Here is an 18,613-nt window from a genome sequence, read left to right on the forward strand (position 1 = left end):
GTTATTTCCTGGTAGAGGTCCAGTCTGCATCAGATGTAGAACCTCTCGCTGTTCTGTATCACATACACTTGACGTAGACGTGTGCCGTGTAATTAGCGCGCAGGGCTGGGATTTAAGAAGTCATTCAGAGGACATTGAAAGAAGAAACAGGCTTATTATTTGTACTTTATGCTGTATGATAGTTTCTGAAAGGCTAGAAGCCCATCTAAATTATTACTTTTGATATTTAGATATTGATTTTTTTTCTTTTACTGATTTTTCACTTAAGGTGGTTGTGCTTGCAAATATTTAGAACTAGAAAATATGAAAGGGTAGCTTATTAAGCCTTATTTTGATGAGAAATGTAAAATTAGAAGGTATTGTTTTCCAATGCAATCTATTTTTTTTAAAGATTATTTATTTATTTATTTAGTTGACAAAGAGATCACAAGTAGGCAGAAAGACAGGCAGATAGAGAAAGGGGAGCAGGCTCCCCGCTGAGAAGAGAGGCCGATGCGGGACTCGATCCCAGGACCCTGAGATCATGACCTGAGCCGAAGGCAGAGGCTTAACCCACTGAGCTACCCAGGCGTTCCGCAATATATATATTTTTTTCCCTCAACAGTGCCTTAGTAGATTCCTCTGGAAAGTCCCATGACCAAGATAAGTTTTAGTTTCTTAGAATATGGAAAAATCGTCCCTAAAATGGAAATGGGTTGTCTCTTCTGTGTGACACCAGAACAAGGAGGCTGCGCTTGTCATCCAAAAGCCCAACTCTCAGAATATACGAAGCCCCTTTTATGGGGCCGCTGTGTAATTATGTCTCCTCTTGTCAGCAAGTGTTGGCTTCTGGCGCATAAATGATACACTCAACGTCTGCATCTCCATGTTGTGAAGTTAGCTGACTCAGACCGTTGTCATTGGATTTGATGGTTTCTAGGCTGGTCCAGCAAGGTGGCGGAGATGCTTGCGGCAGCGCCCTTGTGTGGCGAGGCTGTGGGGGGCACGGGAGCCCTGACGGAGCCCCAAGGATAGCGTGGGACTTACCCGGCGGTCCCGTCCTGGACCTTCCTCGCTGGGCAGGCGAGCTGCAGGGAACTCAGAGCCCCAAATTCGAATCTCAGAGCATCTGGACAAAAGCGTAGCCCCCGCTACAGGAAGTCCTTATAACCATATATGCCCCTCCATCATTCCAAAAGCTAGCCAAGTGGCACATTTTCCCTAGAATAGGAATTTCACAGTTCTTTGAGGCTCCCCCTAGTTGAAGCTTTTCACCCAGGGGAAGTGAAGGTTTGAAGGGATTAACTCCTGCTCAAAAGTGGGTGCTAGATGGTTGGGGAGGGCAAGGTGTTTGTAGTGTTTATGGAAATAAGTGGCTATTTTTAAAAGCTATATTCATCTTCTTTTTTTTTTTTTTCAGGATATGGTCACTCAGAAAAACACAGTAAGTACAATGTTTTCAGATTTTTAACCTGGTACATGCGTAAGAGCTTGCGTGAAAATCCCAAAGATTTCACAGTGATTTCTTTTTTTTTTTTTTTTAAGATTTTATTTATTTATTTGACAGAGAGAGATCACAAGTAGGCAGAGAGGCAGGCAGAGAGAGAGGAAGGGAAGCAGGCTCCCCGCTGAGCAGAGAGCCCGACGTGGGACTCGATCCCAGGACCCCGAGATCATGACCTGAGCTGAAGGCAGCGGCTTAACCCACTGAGCCACCCAGGTGCCCCCGCACAGTGATTTCTAATTGTACCCGCCGTCATGTTTCTCAGGGGGATGGCTAGAACCTCTGTCCTTCAAGCTGCCCACTAGCTCAGGCCCCACTCCCATCCAGGACGCAGGGCGGAAGGTCAGGGCAGGCAGATGGACTTGGTCTTCATTGTGCACTAGGACTTAGAGCCTGGAACCATCTGGCTGTCTCCTTCTGATCTGGGTTGGACCCACCAGCCACCAAGATCCTTTTTGCCGGAGCCGTTGCCTCCCACATTGGCCACCTAAGTTTCCCTAACCACAGAGAAACAAGAACTTATACGCTAGGTAATACGGGGGCCTAGCCAAGATTCGCCTGCCACAAGCTCTGAAGAGCTAGGACAGAATTCTTCCTGCTCTCATGTGTGTGCTAAAGTCTCCCAGTTTGGCTTCCAAGTGCCTGCAATGACGTGGTGATAACGCCATGTTGGTTGGAATCGTGTAATGAAATCCCCACTTTAAAGACCTTCAAATAAGTTGATGTCCTTAGACACTGTCCCAGGGTTACCCTGCACCTTTGAATGCCCCTTAAAGCTCCCATCTTCCTGGACCTGCTGCAGTGTGGTTTGACCAGTCATGACACGGACGACAAAGGACGTCTCCTTCCTCCCTTTCTAAAAAGGAAGGGCCTCCTGCCTCTTTTTCTCTAGCGGTTAGAATTCTCAAAGGGAGGACAAAAAGGCCCAGGTAGACTGTCCCGAGGGTTCCTTTTCCCGGGAACGGGAGTATGCATGGCTTCACCCCGTCCACAGGAGGCCCCGCCCCGCAGCTGGGGGGCCCAGGCAGAGCTTCCTGCCCGAGATGGAAGCCTTGACTCTCCTCCTCCAAGACAGAGCATGAAGTTCTTGAAACGAAACTAGTGCTGTAGTTTATGTAATTACCACCGGAGCTTGGATTTAACAAGCCGACCTGTAAAATTAAGGGATCAGAATGGGTTTGAGTTCTTCGTGGGAAGAGAAATAGGAAGACCCGTGGCTTCATCTTGTCCCGTTTATGTACTCATACTGTCCACTGATGGGGGTCGCTCTTGTTCTTTCTAGATCTTGATTTCTTAAATTACCTCCTTCACAGACATGGTGGGGATCCCGTAAAAGTAGCCTGGGGCTGAGGCTGGCAGGCATAGGTTGTAGTCCTGACCTTGTCTCTGAGTAACACTGGGTAGTCCTCCTCAGTGTCCTCATCAGGAAAATGGGACGGTTGAACTCTGTCACTTGGTTCATAGAAAAATTATAGCTCTCAGAGTCTGTGGTTCTGTATTTTGCACAAATGAAAAGGCATAACTTGGATTTAATGCAAGGAATGTCCCAGAAATGCTTATTCCTCCAAACAGGAATTACATTAAGGTGAGGTGCAAAGAAAGAAAACTCTTTCTCCATCCTGGCTGCTGGGTGTTTTGGAGCCTAGAAATATTCTTGTTCTCCAAGAGCCTTAGTGTCATTCTGTTATCATTCCACTAACTACCTTCCCTTCTGGTACATTTTCCCTCCTCTGAACGCCCAGAATTCCTTCACATTCTTGGTCATTGTAATTATATCAGAGCACCATTCTCCCAAGGTTGTGGGGAGGTGTGTGTGTTTGAAATGAACTTATTCTGGAGGATATGGCAACTAATGTTGCTGCTATATTTGCTATTACTTTAGAATTCTGTGCTCAGTGCTAGTTGTCATGCTTGATGGGGTGTGAAATTTAGAGCATCCAAGAGAACAAAATAAAGGACGAGAGGCGGCTGGGAAGGGAGGGAAAACACCTAAGAGGAAAGGTTGAAGCGAAACAAACCTTGAGAGGTATTGTTCATGGTCATTTCCAAGTGATTTCTATTTCTGGAAAGTAGGGAGACACTTACTACTACTCCAGGTGGCAGGGAAGTAGGGCAAACCCAGAAAAGGCTGGGATCCGCAGAAAGGTCATCTCAGAGCTAATGGTGATTAAACGTTGAAAGAGAATGTCACAGTAAATCAGATGACTTTTACTGAGAATTTGCTCGCTTGTCCCCTGAATGTGGATTGGGCTAATGCTGCTTGGAAGCAGCGGTCTGGATTGTCTAACAACACAGGTTTTGGGATAGGATTTGATAAAACTGTGCGTCTGTGGCTTTTAAAAAAGGAAGTACGGCATAGTCCTAGGTGGTGAATTACGAAGTCCTGGGAATCAGGGGGTATGGATGAAATTCCCCACACTGAACATGTCTCTGAACGCTCGCAGTGATGTATGGAGATGTGGAAACCAAAACGCTTTGAGTTCTCTGCCTTCAGGGAATCATTTTATATTTCTCGAATTTTCCCTATTGGTATGTTGAACTTGGCTTCATTTGGTAAAGGGCTGGCGTATTCGGGCTATCCAGACAAACAGAACCAGGAGGAGATACACGGAGGGGGAAAAGGAGCTATTTACTATGGGGAATCACCTCTGGTGATTGTGGGGGCTGAGAAGTCCCACCATCTGCTGTCTGCAAGTTGGAGACCCAGGAAAGCTTTTTTTTTTTTTTTTTAAACTTTATTTTTTCGGTGTTCCAAGATTCATTGTGTATGCACCGCACGCAGTGCTCCGTGCAATACCGGCCCTCCTTAGTACCCACCACCCGGCTCACCCCCCCCCACCCCATAAGACAGAAGTCCCGAGGCCTGAGAATTAGGGGAGCCAGTGGGGTAAACCCCAGTCCCCAAATCAGAGCAGATGACTGTCCCAGCTCAAGCAGCAAGGGGACAAAAGGAGTAAATTCCTCTTTTCTCTGACTTTCACTCTGTTGTGGCCTCAGCGGGTTGGATATGCCACCCACAGTGGGAGCGCCATCTACGTGGCTGAGCCCCCAGGCTCAAATGCTAATCTCAGTCAGAAACAGCCTCCGAGCACACCCAGAACTACTGTCAGATAGGGATACCCTGTGGCCAGTCAAGGTGACTCGCAGAATTAAGCACCACAGATAGGCACACTTGCTTCCCTTTCTAGAAGCATTTGTTCTGCCGTGATGGGAGGGGAGGGAAGCTGATTTCTAGGCTTCAGGCTATTCTGGGCTCTTCTGTTCTTGGGTGGAAACATAATGTCAACTTTTGTACCCAGTCCTGTTTCACAAGATGCTATTCTTCTCCTGTTCCAAGTTTTGTTTTTTTTTTTTAATGCTTTATTTAGGCCTCCTTTACATACCACGAAGTTCACGGACCTGCCCAGGATTCAGTGATTTTTCATAAGTTAGAGTTGTGCTGCCCTCACCACCATCCGATCTGGTGTGAGAGCATTTACATCACAAAAACACCTGTTTGCAGCAGCGCCTGTTGCTGCCCACCCCCACCCCCCACCCCCGCCCCAGGGAACCGCTGGTCTGCTTTGTCTTACAGATGGACCTCTCCACAGTTTTTCCTATAAGTGGAACCATTCAGTAACGTGGTCTTTTGTGTCTAATTTCTTTCACTTCGTCTGAGGTTTCTGGGGTTTGGCCTTGCAGTAGCCCATGGCGGTATTTCCTTTGTACTGCCAGGTCGTCATCCTCTCGGCTGGGTATTCTCCGTGTTGTTTCTCTAACGACACAAAAAGTTGACCCAGATGAGATGTGGGCTACTCGTGATACGACAGAAGACTTGTGAGCCGTAAAGAAGTTGGGGGGGCTCCTGGACTGTTGCCACTTTTCGGTTATTGCGAATAATGTTGTTCTAAACATTCAGGTCCAGGTCTTTGTGTGGAACTACGTCTTCGTTCGTCTTGGGTAAAATACCCAGGAGCGGATTTGCCAGATCATCAGGTAAATAAACGTTTAACTTTCAGAGAAACTACCGAGAGGATACGGAGAGTGGCTACAGCCTTTCTCCATTTCCGCCGGCAACAGAGGTCTGGGTTCTTCTCATCCTCCCCAGTACTTGGTGTGGTCTGTCTTTCTACATCCACTCAAGCGGGCCTGAGGCCCAGTGTCATTGTGGGCTGGTGTCCCCCCCCCCCCCCGCGCCACGTGATGCGGAGCATCTTTCCACGTGCCTGTTAGCCACTCGTAGTCTTCTTGGGTGAGCTGTTCATTAGAATCTTTGGCTCATTTTTAATTTTTTTTTTTCTTTTGGTCTTATTATGGAGTTGTAAAAGTTCCTGTGTATTCTGGAAGCAAAGCCCTTATCAGAGACTTCATCAGTTCTTTTATGGGTGGCGCTTTTGACGTTGTATCTAGGAACTCTTAGCCTAACGCAGGGCCACAAAGAATTACTCCTGTGTTTTCTTTCTGAAAGTGCACTGTATTGGACACTTGAAACTAATAGGACATTGTATGTTAATCACTCTGGAATTTAAAAAAATTAGAGCAAATTAATTAAAGTTTTGGAGTTTTGGCTCTTATGGGTCTCTGATGAATTTTGAGTTAGTTTTTGTGTCTGGTATAAGCTAGGGGTCCAGCTTCTTTCTTTTGCATGTGGACATCCTGTTATCCCAGCACCTTTTCTTAAAAAGATTTTTCATTCCCTGATGAATTATCTTGGCGCTCTTGTCAAAATCAGTTGATTTTAAGTGTAAGTGTTTGCTTCTGGACTTTAAATTCTCTTCCATTGATCCGTATGTTTACTCTTGCTCCGGGGTCATGCTGTTTTGACTCCTGCAGTTGTTGGTTTTTTTTTTTTTTTTAAAAGATTTTAATTATTTATTTGACAGAGACAGAGAGATCACAAGTAAGCAGAGAGAGAGGCGGAAGCAGGCTCCCTGCCGAGCAGAGAGCCCGATGTGGGGCTTGATCCCAAGACCCTGAGATCATGACCTGAGCCGAAGGCAGAGGCTTAACCCACTGAGCCACCCAGGTGCCCTGATTCCTGTAGTTTTATAGTAAGTTTTGAAGTTAGGAAATCTGGTTCCCCCTACTTTGTCAACATCGTTTTGGCTGTCTGGGGCCCCTTGGAATTCTATATAAATTTGAGAGTTGGCTTTTGCATTGCTACGAAACAGACCATTGGAATTTTGATAGAGATTGCCTGTATATGCATATCCCGTGAGTGATTTTGACATTGTGACAAGGTTGTCTTCCCAAGAGCACAGCATGCCTTTCTGTATCTTTAGGTCCTGTTTCATTTAGTTCAGTTTTATAATTTTAACTGTACAAGCTTTTCACTTTCTTGGTTAAATTTATTCCTGGATATTTTATTCACTTGCACGCTCTTGTAAGTAAAATCATTTTCTTAATTTCCTTTCCAGGATAGATTTTTTTTTAAAGTCTATTTATTTAAAATAAGCCCTTACACCCAACATGGGGCTTGAACTCACGCCCCTAAGATCAAAAACCCTATGCTCTACTGGCTGAGTCAGCCAGGCACCCCAGAATAGATTTTTATAAAAAACATCTTTCGTAAAAATGTTTTACACCTAACACACTGCACTTCATAATTCAGTTTTTTATTAAGGTTTAAATTTTAATTCCAGTGTAGCTAACATAGGGTTGTTTTAATTCCAGTTCTAGGCCTTACTCCGTGTTCATCGCCCTTTTCATCCCCGGCCCTGGTTTCTCCCTTTCCCCTCCCCCATGTGATGCAGCTTCTGGTCCAGGTTCCATAACAGGTGCTTCTCTTCTGCCTTCTTTTCATCTATTTTCATCCTTATGTTCTTTCCTTCTGCTATACAGATATCAAAGATGGCCATTTCCCACATCTTATCACTTCAGAAAACCTGTTCAGATGATGAAAGATCAAGGTTAAGCCTCTATGGGAACAGGAGTGAAAATGTAGCCAATCCAAGAGATGACTTTATCTATTAAACCTTGGAACTTCCTGGTAGTTTGTTATTAGTGTACATAGTCCGTAGGGGTCCTTTAACGGTTTTAATTTTCCTTTGCAAAAAACAATCAGGCCTCCAGAGTTAACGGTGTATTTGGCAGCTTGGTCCCCCCTGGAGGTAGACTGAGTTTGAGCTGAGTGGAGTGCGCAGGAGAGGCATTGAGGCACGCCCGTGGGATCAAGGCTGAGGAAGAGGCAGGAAGGAAGGAAGCAGGACTGGGCAGAGAGAAATGAAGCTGGGATGTAGGCTCAGCTATGGACTTGGCTCACCCCATGGGAGGCTCTGGCGCTTGAACGGGCTTTCCGAGTTGTTCTCAGTTGGGATGAGAGGTCCCGTATCCAGCCCTCACCGGGAGGTATGTGACTCTGGGTGGGGTAGGGTCTGCCACAGAGGGGGTTCTGGATGGCAGTGGCAGCGCCTCCTACCTTGAAGTGGGGGTAGTGTCTCTGTGTGTGTCTGTCTGCCACATTATAATCCTTTGATGTGAGGAATTTATAAATCCTATATGCCCCGAGATTGAGGACTGTATCCCTAAGGCTCAGAGGCACGGAAATCATTTTTCTGTGCAATTCCCCACACTGAACATGTTTCCCTTTAAACTGGTGAACATTTTTCCCTTTAAACTGGTGAGTGAGGGGCGCCTGGGTGGCTCAGTGGGTTAAAGCCTCTGTCTCCGGCTCGGGTCATGATCTCAGGGTCCTGGGATCGAGCCCTACATCGGGCTCTCTGCTCAGCGGGGAGCCTGCTTCCCCACCCCCTGCCTGCCTCTCTGCCTGCTTGTGATCTCTGTTTGTCAAATAAATAAATTAAATAAATAAATGAACTGGTGAGTGACTACGTGGAGGCAATGCATAGTTTTCCCAGAAAGGAAACACGGGTTCCTGGGCCTCCCCTGTCCCCCAGGAGAATTACTAAAAGATGAACCATTCCACCCAGTGCTTAGAGAAGGAATTGTTAAAAGTACACTAGACCGTATTTTCATTTGTCACGTCCCAAGGCTGGAGTTCACAGTTGGTTTTTAAAAAGCAAAGGTAAATTTCCAAGCTTACATCATGTTATTAAAAAGCACCTTTTTAGAAAATGAATCTGGTTCTTGACCTCTGCTCTAGATGGTTATTTTTTTTTCCTGGAATACCAATGATATTTAAGAGAAACTCATTGTTCCCATTGAAATCGTTATCTCTGTAATCCCAGTCAATTGGAAATTCTTTGAGAAACAGACATGGGCAATATTGGGTGCTTTTTCTGCAATGTTGGAAGGCTTTTTACCTGGTTCACGAGCACACTGAGGACTCAAGTTTTAGGGTAACAGAATTTCTCCGGGTCTTTCCCGCTTACCTCCCTTCTTCAGTTAGCTTGGGATCCCCAACCGTCAGCCAAAATGTAGATCGCTTAGGGACTCTTTGGTAAAAGGACAGTTAAATTTCTTCTTCTCCTTTAGATATTCTTTGGGTTTTCTAAATTCTGATCAGAATTCCTACCGCTTGTATTAGGAAAGAACAAATTTCAAACAGGAAGGCTATGTCTCCTAGTAGACGGAGAGGCAGAATTTTCTTTTACGCATAGAATGTGACTTAGGTAAAAATCTCTGTCCTTTGACTACTTATTTCATCTCTGTAGCTATTTCTTAGTGTTTCTATCTCATCTTAGATTCTCTTTTGTCTAGTCTTTTTTTCAGAAAAAGATTTTATTTATTTATTTGACAGCGATCACAAGTAGACAGAGAGGCAGGCAGAGAGAGGGGGATGCAGGCTCCCCGCCGCGCAGAGAGCCCGATGCGGGGCTCGATGCAGGGCTCGATCCCAGGATCCTGAGACCATGACCTGAGCCGAAGGCAGAGGCTTTAACCCACTGAGCCACCCAGGCGCCCCATCTTTTCTCTAGTCTTGACTGATGTCTTTTTTTCTCCCTACCTGCGCGGGGTCTTGTGTTCTCTTTCGAACTGGAGCGTTCTGGAAGTGCAAACCACAGAACTTGGGACTGCCTCCCTTGAATGTCGCATTTCACAGGGCCAATGTCAGAACCAAAACAGAAACAAATACCTAATTCTCCCCCTCGGAACCGAAAAAGTCTTTGGTGTCCAATGATACCCATTTGTTGTCTTTCCACTGAGACGAGGCGCATAGCATAAAACTCCGCACTCACCCATTGGTTGGGGCTGGGAAGTTGGCGTCATGCCTCACAGCTTGCTTTCTCGAGGGATCTCTGAGAATACAGCCGGAATGGCAGTTCCTGACAGGAGTCCCGTGGAGGAGAGGGAAGGACCTGAGGTTTGTCTGCCTCTGTGGGCCATTTGGTGAAGCTTTCCGGGTCTCGATTTCCTCCGTATGAAACCAGAGGCTGAGTCAGGTGATGACTGAGACGCGTGCCGGATCCGAAATGATTCTGGGACTTCACGACAGCCCTCCAGCCGCTGGAGCCAAGCAGAGGGGCTCTTGCCGTGGCTCACTCGGTGCTGCTTGGCACGTTTCCCGCAGGGGTAGCTTCAGGGACCTTTGACGCGGCCCAACTGCCTGCTTGAAACTGTTACTCAGCTTCTGCCTATTTGTTCCTGTCCTGCCCGGGTAAATACAGAGAAGCAGCCACGACGAACGCTGTTTGCCATTATCTTAAAGCAAAACAAAGCTCTGCATTTCCCTGATGTGCACGTGTGGGGACTTAAAAAATTCTGCAACCAACTAGACAAAGAATTGTGTCGATTAAGGGCTTAAAACCTTGTCGTGATCCTTCTTTTGGAGCAGCACCTGACTTGGCTTTTCTTTCTTAATGAATTGACCTTTTCTCGCGTGGTCACGTCAAATGATTTTTTAAAAATTATCGTCCCGTGTTCGGTTGCTTTGTAAATTTTGGGGGGAACGCTTTTCTGTGCTTTTCTGGTTTCCATTTTCACGTAGGACTTGCAGCTTTTTTATATTACAGGATAAGAGCTCTGAAGTCTGACATTCAAGATAGGTCTTCTTCCCTGAGTGTTCAGAAATCATTTTCTCTCGGGTCGTATTTAACCACCTTTCATCTGCCATAGATCCCGCCCCCACCTCTGATGAGGTCATTTGTTGACTGATTAAATGTTTGTGTTGTGATTTTTAAAAAAAATAGGTTCTCTAGGAGGTCGAGGTGAAAGTCTCATTATGACCTCTGTTAGCATGAGTTTTTACACACTGCATTTGCTCCAAGGAATGAATTTATGAAAACTGTGCTGTTTTGGCCCACCTTTGCCACCTGCTGCTAGCCGTATGTAAGAGAGCAGGCTACCGAGGCCCCTCGGCGTGTGTTTCTGTCGTGGCCTTCTTGCATAGAGTACGGGCAGAGGGGCCGGGTGCGGGGAGAGCCCTGGGTGTCCTTGGTTAGTGACCGTTACTGAAACCCGTGGACAGTGAGGTTAAGAACCCAGTGTGCTCTGCTCTCCTGGGTGATTCTGGAGACCCCAAGCTGCTGTTCGTGGGGGGGGGGAATCCTGCTGTTATTCCTGGAAGACTTCAGAGGTGAAGCCCCCTGGAGAAACTCCTGCGGGTGGGGGGTTCTGTGTGAAACATGTGCTGGGATCCAGGGCAGGGGCTTGTAGATTTCGGAGGACTTTGGGACCCCTCTGTTGATCTGGAGGAGGCTCCACAGCCTCCCTTCTCAGAATAGATCTTAAAATGCTTAAATATACAAAGGATTGCAAAAGTGACCAATTACACTGGAACATAGTTATGAAAATATGTTTTAAAGTTGTAATTTAGGGATGGTGCCTGGAGGGGCTCAGTCAGTTAAGCGTCCTCCTTCAGCTCGGGTCGTGATCCCGGGGTCCTGTGATGGAGCCCCACATCAGCCTCCCTGCTCATCGGGGAGTCTGCCTCTCCCTCTGCCTCTGCCCATGGCTCATTTTCTCTTTGCCAAATCAGTAAACTCTTTAAACATAAAGTTGTAGTCTATGTGCTGCTTTATTAATGTCTCCAATAATTAGATCAAAGAGCAGGTCTGAAAAAGCTCATGACTTTGGAGTAGTAGTGGGTATGAAAGTTATTTTGAGATCTCTCTGCAGGAAGTGTAATGTGATGTGAAAAATTCTATGATTTCTATGAGTGACTAAGTCCCAGGTCCTGCTAAAACTAAGAAGTGTTACCTACATTCCTAATGGAAGGCAATGTTATGTTTCAGTTAAAAGTAAATGGTGACAAAGAGGTGATTTTTCTCTCATTTAAGTTCACAGGCTCCCAAGGATTACTAGACTCCAAGGTCAGAACTCCTGGTCCAGTCTAGAACTACTGAACACAGCTAGTACTTACTGCATGCCCGCTATGCACCCTGGCCATGAGGCCTCTATCACCTGAGGAAACTTTAGTATTGTCCCCATTTTAAAGAAGAGGCTACTGAGATTTGGATGCATAAGTACATGGCCCAGGGTCATTCATCTGCTGTGGAATGGAGCTGGGATTCAGTCCTTGGCTGTCCCGGTTCTCCATCATCTCGCTGTGCTCGAACAGACGTGGTACTTCCTATCTCAGTGCTTAAATATGGCATTCATCTTCCCCTAGCTCAACCAGTGGGGGGAAAAAAAAACAACCCACTACCCAGCTCTGCTGAGATGACGATGAAACAGAGATGCGTTCATGCCCTACGGGTGAGATGTAAATTGCTCCGTCCTTTGTGACAGCGGCTCGTTCGTACTGAGAGTCTCACCCTGACTCTGGTCATCTCATTCTTGGGAAAAGACCACAGTGTAAAGAGGCAAGGGTGTTCGTCTCCGTGTACAGTAAGAAGTTTCTCGGAACAGGCTTAAATAACAAGGGAAAGGTTAAGTGCATGATAAATCCTCTCACGTGGTGTATTCGTCAAGCATTAAAAGTTACGGCGTTCGACCGTGGAAGTGTTCAGTCTCACCAGATCGTACTCCTGACACTGACACTGCACGTTACCTACTGGAATTGAAATAAAAACGTAAAAAATAAAATCGGTGACTGGCAGAGGGGAAAAATGACGACATTCAAGACTGTATAATCAAACTTTTATAATGAGAGCCTCTTAAAAAGCACTTATTCCTTAACTTGCTGGTGCTGTAGGGCAATCTGTTCACGGTGGTGAATCTGTACATGGTGTGGCAGCAGTTCTAGAAATCTCCATCGTTAAGTTAGGAACCGAAGACTTTGGAGGACAGACTCCTCCACTCCCTAACCTCCCAGGGTCCGAGACCAGTGGCTTTTACTCTGCTCTCTGACCTCACTTTACTGTATCAGAATCTTCCTTTTGGAGGTACTTGAAGAGTGTTTGGAATAAGGGTTTACATATTAATGGGCCTGGCGTACTCGTTCTATTGCCCCATTATGTAGGAAACTAAGCTGCCCTTGTTGAATGTGTTTTAAAAAGCTGGATTCCTGGGATGTTTCCATTTATAAATGTAACAATTACAAATATACAAGCTGGGTTCGCTATTGGACATGTGTTATGCTAATCAATGTTTTTCTTTTTAATTTCTGGTCTCCCCACCAACAAAAGTCTGAATGTGCCCCATCATTTGAAGATGTTTGGGCCTATTCTTCTCCTTTGTAAGAACAAAAGAACTGCCCTCAAAAGCCTGTGCTTTCATTTGGAAGTTTATGAATTGCTTTTGTAAATGTAGCCATTAGTCCCAATTGCTTTCTGTAAAATTTCTTAAACTCTTGTACACTTTATGAGAGTTTTTCTCAAAGGGAGTATTTTTGCTTTGCCAAGGCTCCAGATTCCTGCTGTCTCCTCAGTCCTGTCCATTCAGCTCGCTCAGTTGTTCGCAGAGGTCACGTATCCCCTCTCTTTCTCCTCGTTTTTCTCTGACGGTGGCTGAACGTTTGCCCAAAGCATCGGGTCCCCTCCCGGCTGCGGGCAGGTCTTCACGAGCTTCTGCCGCTCTCGCTCTGCCTGCGGGAGCCAGGATTTATTCGTCAAAGTCTTATTTCTTCACACCTCATTACTGAGGACTTGAGGAGGATGGGGACAGAGTTCACTCTCATGCTATTTGGAAGGAATGGGCTTGCTGAAGAAGGATGGTCAACAAGATTTCAGCAGAAATGTTCCTTTTGGAAAGAGGTTTTTTTTAAGATTTTATTTATTTATTTGACAAAGAGAGATCACAAGTAGGCAGAGCGAGAGGGAAGCAGGCCCCCTACTGAGCAGAGAGCCCAGTGCGGACTCGATCCCAGGACTTCAGGATCATGACCTGAGCCGAAGGCAGAGGCTTAACCCACTAAGCCACCCAGGCGCCCTGTAAAGAGTTTTAAGACCTGTGATACTTGTATCCAAAGAGCTGGGATTCTTGGCCCTTCAGTTACCCGCCTTTTGGGGAGACACGGGGTTATTTAGTTGTAATGTTGGGAAAACTTTTTGTCAGGATCATTGCTCTCTATAATCTGTCTATTAAGCTGAGAGAAGAAAAGAAAAAGGTATACATTGATAGAGTTGGTTATATTAACATTTCCGTTGACCATTTCTGGTTCTTTTGGTTGGTTTCTGTGGATTCCAGATAACAAATGGCGCCCTTTCCTTGGGCCAGTACCGCCTTATTTCCACCGTCATCTCTTGTACTGTTAGTGTCAGATAAATCCCATTGCCATGTGGTACAGTCCCCAACATAGGATTACGTACATCGCTTTATGCAGTTGTCTTTTAAAATCAGTTAAGAGAAGAGAGAAGAGATTGGCAATCCTTTCTGTTCCTTTACTGGCGTTATTTGTTTTGGTCAAGTGAATTAGAGTTAGTGTCTGGTGTCACTCACTTTCAGCCTGAAGAACATGCTTTAGTAGCTTTCGTAAGATGGGTCTTCTTGGGGGCGCCTGGGTGGCTCAGTGGGTTAAGCCGCTGCCTTCGGCTCAGGTCATGATCCCAGGTCCTGGGTTCAAGCCCCACATCGGGCTCTCTGCTCAGCAGGGAGCCTGCTTCCTCCTCTCTCTCTGCCTGCCACTCTGCCTACTTGTGATTTCTCTCTGTCAAATAAATAAATAAAATCTTTAAAAAAAAAAAAAAAAGATGGGTCTTCTTGGATCAAATCATCTCCATGGTTGTTGATCTGAAAATGTCTTCGTTTCACCTTCATTCTGAAAATCTAGCTTTGCGAGATAGAAGATTCTGGCTGACTTATTTTGTCTTTCGCCCTTTTGAATATGTCATCCTGCTGCTTTCTGGCTTCACTAATTCCAAGGGCAAGTCCGCTGTTGATTTAATTGGCGTTCCCTTGTATGTGCTAAGACATTTTTTTTTCTTGCTCCTTTCAAGATTTTTGTCTTTGAACATGCTGACTGGTGTTTGTCTGGGTATGGGTCTCTCAGTTTATCCAGGGGGAAGTTCATTAAATTTCTTGGCTATGTAGATTCATTTACTCATGTTTAAGAAGTTTTCAGGAATTATTTCTTTGGATATTTTTCTGCTCCTTTCTCTCCTGTCCTTATGGGACTCCCATAATATGACATGTTTGTGTTGGTGCACTGGAGGGTGTCTCAGATTTCTCTGAGCTTCTTGCCCTTCTTCTTCGTTCTTTCTTCTCTCTGTTCCTCAGATTACATACACTGTTGGTCTCTGTGCAAGTTTGCCGATTCTTTCTTCCACGCAGATTTTCCTGTCGGGTCCCTTCAGTGAATTTTTAATTTTGGTTACGTGTACTTTTGAACACCAGAAATCCCATTTGTTTCTTTTTTGTGACTTCTGTCTCTTCACCGATACCTTCTATTTGATGAGATATCGTCATCATACCTTTAATTCTCTCAGCATTTCACGTGTCCTTTAGTTCTTGGAGCATCTTTATAATAGCTGTTGTCCTGTCTTTGTTTCCTAAGTCCAGCATCTGGGGCCTTCCAAAGTCAGATGCTGTCATCTGCTATTTTTCCTATGCATGGATCATACTGTCCTGTTCCTTGGCATGTTTTGTTTCTTTTTCGTTGAAAAGCGGACATTTTATTTTTTTAAAAAGATTTTATTTATTTGAGGGGCACCTGGGTGGCTCAGTCGTTAAGGTCTGCTTTCAGCTCAGGTCGTGATCCCAGGGTCCTGGGTTCGAGCTCCACATCAGGCTCCCTGCCCAGCATGATGCCTGCTTCTCCCTCTCCCACTCCCCCTGCTTGTGTTTCCTCTCTCGCTGTCTCTCTCTGTGTGTCAAATAAATATAATCTTTTAAAAAAAGATTTTAGGGGTGCCTGGGTGGTTCAGTGAGTTAAGTATCTGCCTTCGGCTCAGGTCATGATCTCAGGGTCTTTGGATTGAGCCCTACATCGGGCTCTCTGCTCTGGCGGGAGGCCTGCTTCCCCTTCTCTCTCTGCCTGCCTCTCTGTCTACTTGTGATCTCTCTCTCTGTCAAATAAATAAATAAAATGTTTTTTAAAAAAGATTTTATTTATTTGAGAGAGTGAGCACAAGAAGGGGCAAGCAGGCAGAGGGAGAGGGAGAAGCAGACTCCGCACTGAGCAGGGAGCCTGGCACGGGGCTCCATCCCAGGACTCTGGGATCATGATCTGAGCCAAAGGCAGAGGCTTAATGACTGAGCCACCCAGGCGCCCTGAAAAGTGGACATTTTAGATAATGCAATATAGCAACTCTAGATACTGAGCTCTTTCCCTCCCGTCTGTGGAGCTTGTTTCTGTTGCTGGCCAGTTTGTTGAGTGACTTGATGACACTAGTTCAGGGAAGTCTTTTTGCTCACAGTGTGCAGCCTCTGGTGCCACTCCTTGGCGGGCACAGCGCTGGGCATGTATGCGACCACTCTGACCCTCCCACCACTCAGGGGTGACAGGGGTTGCATTCTTCCTGTGTTAAGAATAGACCCGAGCTGTCAGTTGACGACTGTGTTTCTGACTGTGTCCTGGGATGTAAGCTGTCCACAGCCTGAGATCATTAAAGTGGGGCTCCTTTGCAGGGGCAGTCATCAAGGCCCGTCTTCAGGGTTTCGTCTGACCTCCGGAAGGCTCTTCTTAGCTCTGTCTGCCCTGTTGCTCTTTGAGAAATGAGCTGGTCTGCCTTCGACCTATTGCTGTCTTGGAATTACCAACTTCCTCATTTCCTGCCACAGGTATCTCCCCGGTTTGTGATGGTGCCCGTAAGGTTGGCCTTCCTGTGTTGTGGGTCCTCTGGTCCACTTCTGGAGGGCCGCAGAGCTCTCTGTTCTTACAGGATGCCTCTAGCCCCAGGCAGAGCCTCCGAACCCCTGCTCCAGAGCAGGTGGCGGGGGATACAGCCCGACTTGCACCTGCTCTAGAGGGAGGTGCCGCGCAACAGTGGCAGCCCCCAATCTTCTCAGCTTTGCCTCTCCTGACGGGGAACCTTTACTCCTTGTATTCTGGGACAAAAGGTGATTAGGGCCCAGTTTTTGGCCTATTTTGCCTACATGTGGGAACTGGGCAGGGAAATGGAACTCTGGTTCTCTCTGTTTCTCTCTCTTTAAAAGAGTTTATTTGTCTGAGATAGAGAGATCTAGAGCACAAGCAGAGGGAGAAGCAGGCTCCCTGCTGAGCGTGGAGCCCAGTGCGGGACTCGATCCTGGGACCCCAGGACCATGACCTGACTTGAAGGGAGCCACTTAACGTACTGAGCCCACTGGTCCTCTTGACCACACTTGCCTGGAACAGAGCTGCTCCAGCCTGGTCTGTGGTGAATGACAGTGTTGGTGGCCTGGCCAAGGAAAAACTGTCACCCTAGACTAGAGCTTGTGGAATAAAAGGGAGCCCCTTCTTGCCTGTCCCCAACCAGGGTAGCATTTCTTTTTTTTTTTTTTTTAATTTTTTTCTTTAAAGATTTTATTTATTTATTTGACAGAGAGAGATCACAAGTAGACGGAGAGGCAGGCAGAGAGAGAGAGAAAGAGAGGGAAGCAGGCTTCTTGCTGAGCAGAGAGCCCGATGTGGGACTCGATCCCAGGACCCTGAGATCACGACCCGAGCCGAAGGCAGCGGCTTAACCCACTGAGCCACCCAGGCGCCCCCAGGGTAGCGTTTCTGACACTCTGGGCTGGAGGATGGGGAGGAGCAGATTATCCAATGCTAGAGTGTCGCTCTTCTTACCAAGATGAGTTGGTTTTCTTGAATAAATGTGTCTCTACTTGCTGTATGCTCTGCAGACAATTCATAGAGACTTAAAATGTTAATTTGGGGGGCCAGTTAGGGCTCTTCTTCTGGGGAGGTAATCTGAGAAGCTTCTCACCCCACCCCACCCCACCCCCAATCTAGCTCTAACTTTTTGAAAAAAATAAACTCTGCTCTTGCACAGATATTTGACCTTCTAGACCTCGCTGATGCACACAGTCTTCCTCTTTCTGCAATCAGAACGCTTTTACCATAAACTCAGCCTATTGCCCGTGGAAAAAGAAGCAGTTTAACCTTCTGATTGCATAAAAGGCATTGAATTTACTTCAATAACATGGCTTTGTATTATAGATGGAGAAATTTGTCTCTAACCTACCCAAACCTTACTTTGCTGGACAGTACGAGTCTGTCTTCGAGAATTTGAAGATAATAACAGGAAGGGAAGGATCTTTGTTCCCCTGGTGCAGGCAGTTCCCAGTGATTTCTGGGAAGTAGCTGCAATTTTCTCCCTGACCCCAGTTAGCACCCACACACCTGCACTTTTGCCACTTCTGTTTATAAAACACTGGTATCTGTATTTTGAGGGATTTAACCCCAATATCTGATGCCCACAGGGATGGTCTCCAGCTGCTTTTCTGGGTAAGTATTCTCAGAAAATCCTGTTTTCAGGAATAATAATACAGGAATAATGGCACATCATGGAGCTTAACGTAAGGTGAGGGCTGCCGCCTGTTTTCGTGTGACCAGTCAGTTCCAAGTGCTTCTTGCGTATTTATTTAAACGATGGGGGAAAAGTCAGAAGATGAAGAGTATCTCAGGACATGTGAGAATATGAAATGCAGGTTTGTGTCCATAAATAAACTTTGGTGGGGACGTAGTTATGCTCACGTGATCATGTGTTGTCTCAGGGGCTCTGCTGCTCTGATGGGAGAGTTGAGTGGTTGCCGCAGAGACTGGCCCACGGAATGCCCAATCCTTCCCGTCTGGTTTTTTACGGAGCAAGTTTGCCGACCCAGTGTGAAATACGTTTGAATGGAGCAGCATGAGTAATTTTTTCTTAATGAAATATTTTAGGGCCTAACAACCATGTCTCAGGAGGACGTAGAGAGGCCCGACAGGGTACAAAAGAGAGTTACAGGACG

At 46.2% G+C, this 18,613-nt stretch overlaps 1 protein-coding gene across 1 annotated transcript in view; it reads left to right on the forward strand.

Moving 5' to 3' along the window:
* Positions 1–18,613, forward strand: part of MAP3K15 (mitogen-activated protein kinase kinase kinase 15) — a 116,455-nt gene that overhangs the window by 22,199 nt on the left and 75,643 nt on the right. Inside the window, 1 exon segment of the mRNA XM_047715313.1 lies at positions 1,400–1,423. Within this exon segment, the coding sequence (XP_047571269.1) occupies positions 1,400–1,423 (24 nt within the window).

Source organism: Lutra lutra, chromosome X (assembly GCF_902655055.1).
Source record: "Lutra lutra chromosome X, mLutLut1.2, whole genome shotgun sequence".
Lineage (NCBI taxonomy): Eukaryota > Metazoa > Chordata > Mammalia > Carnivora > Mustelidae > Lutra > Lutra lutra.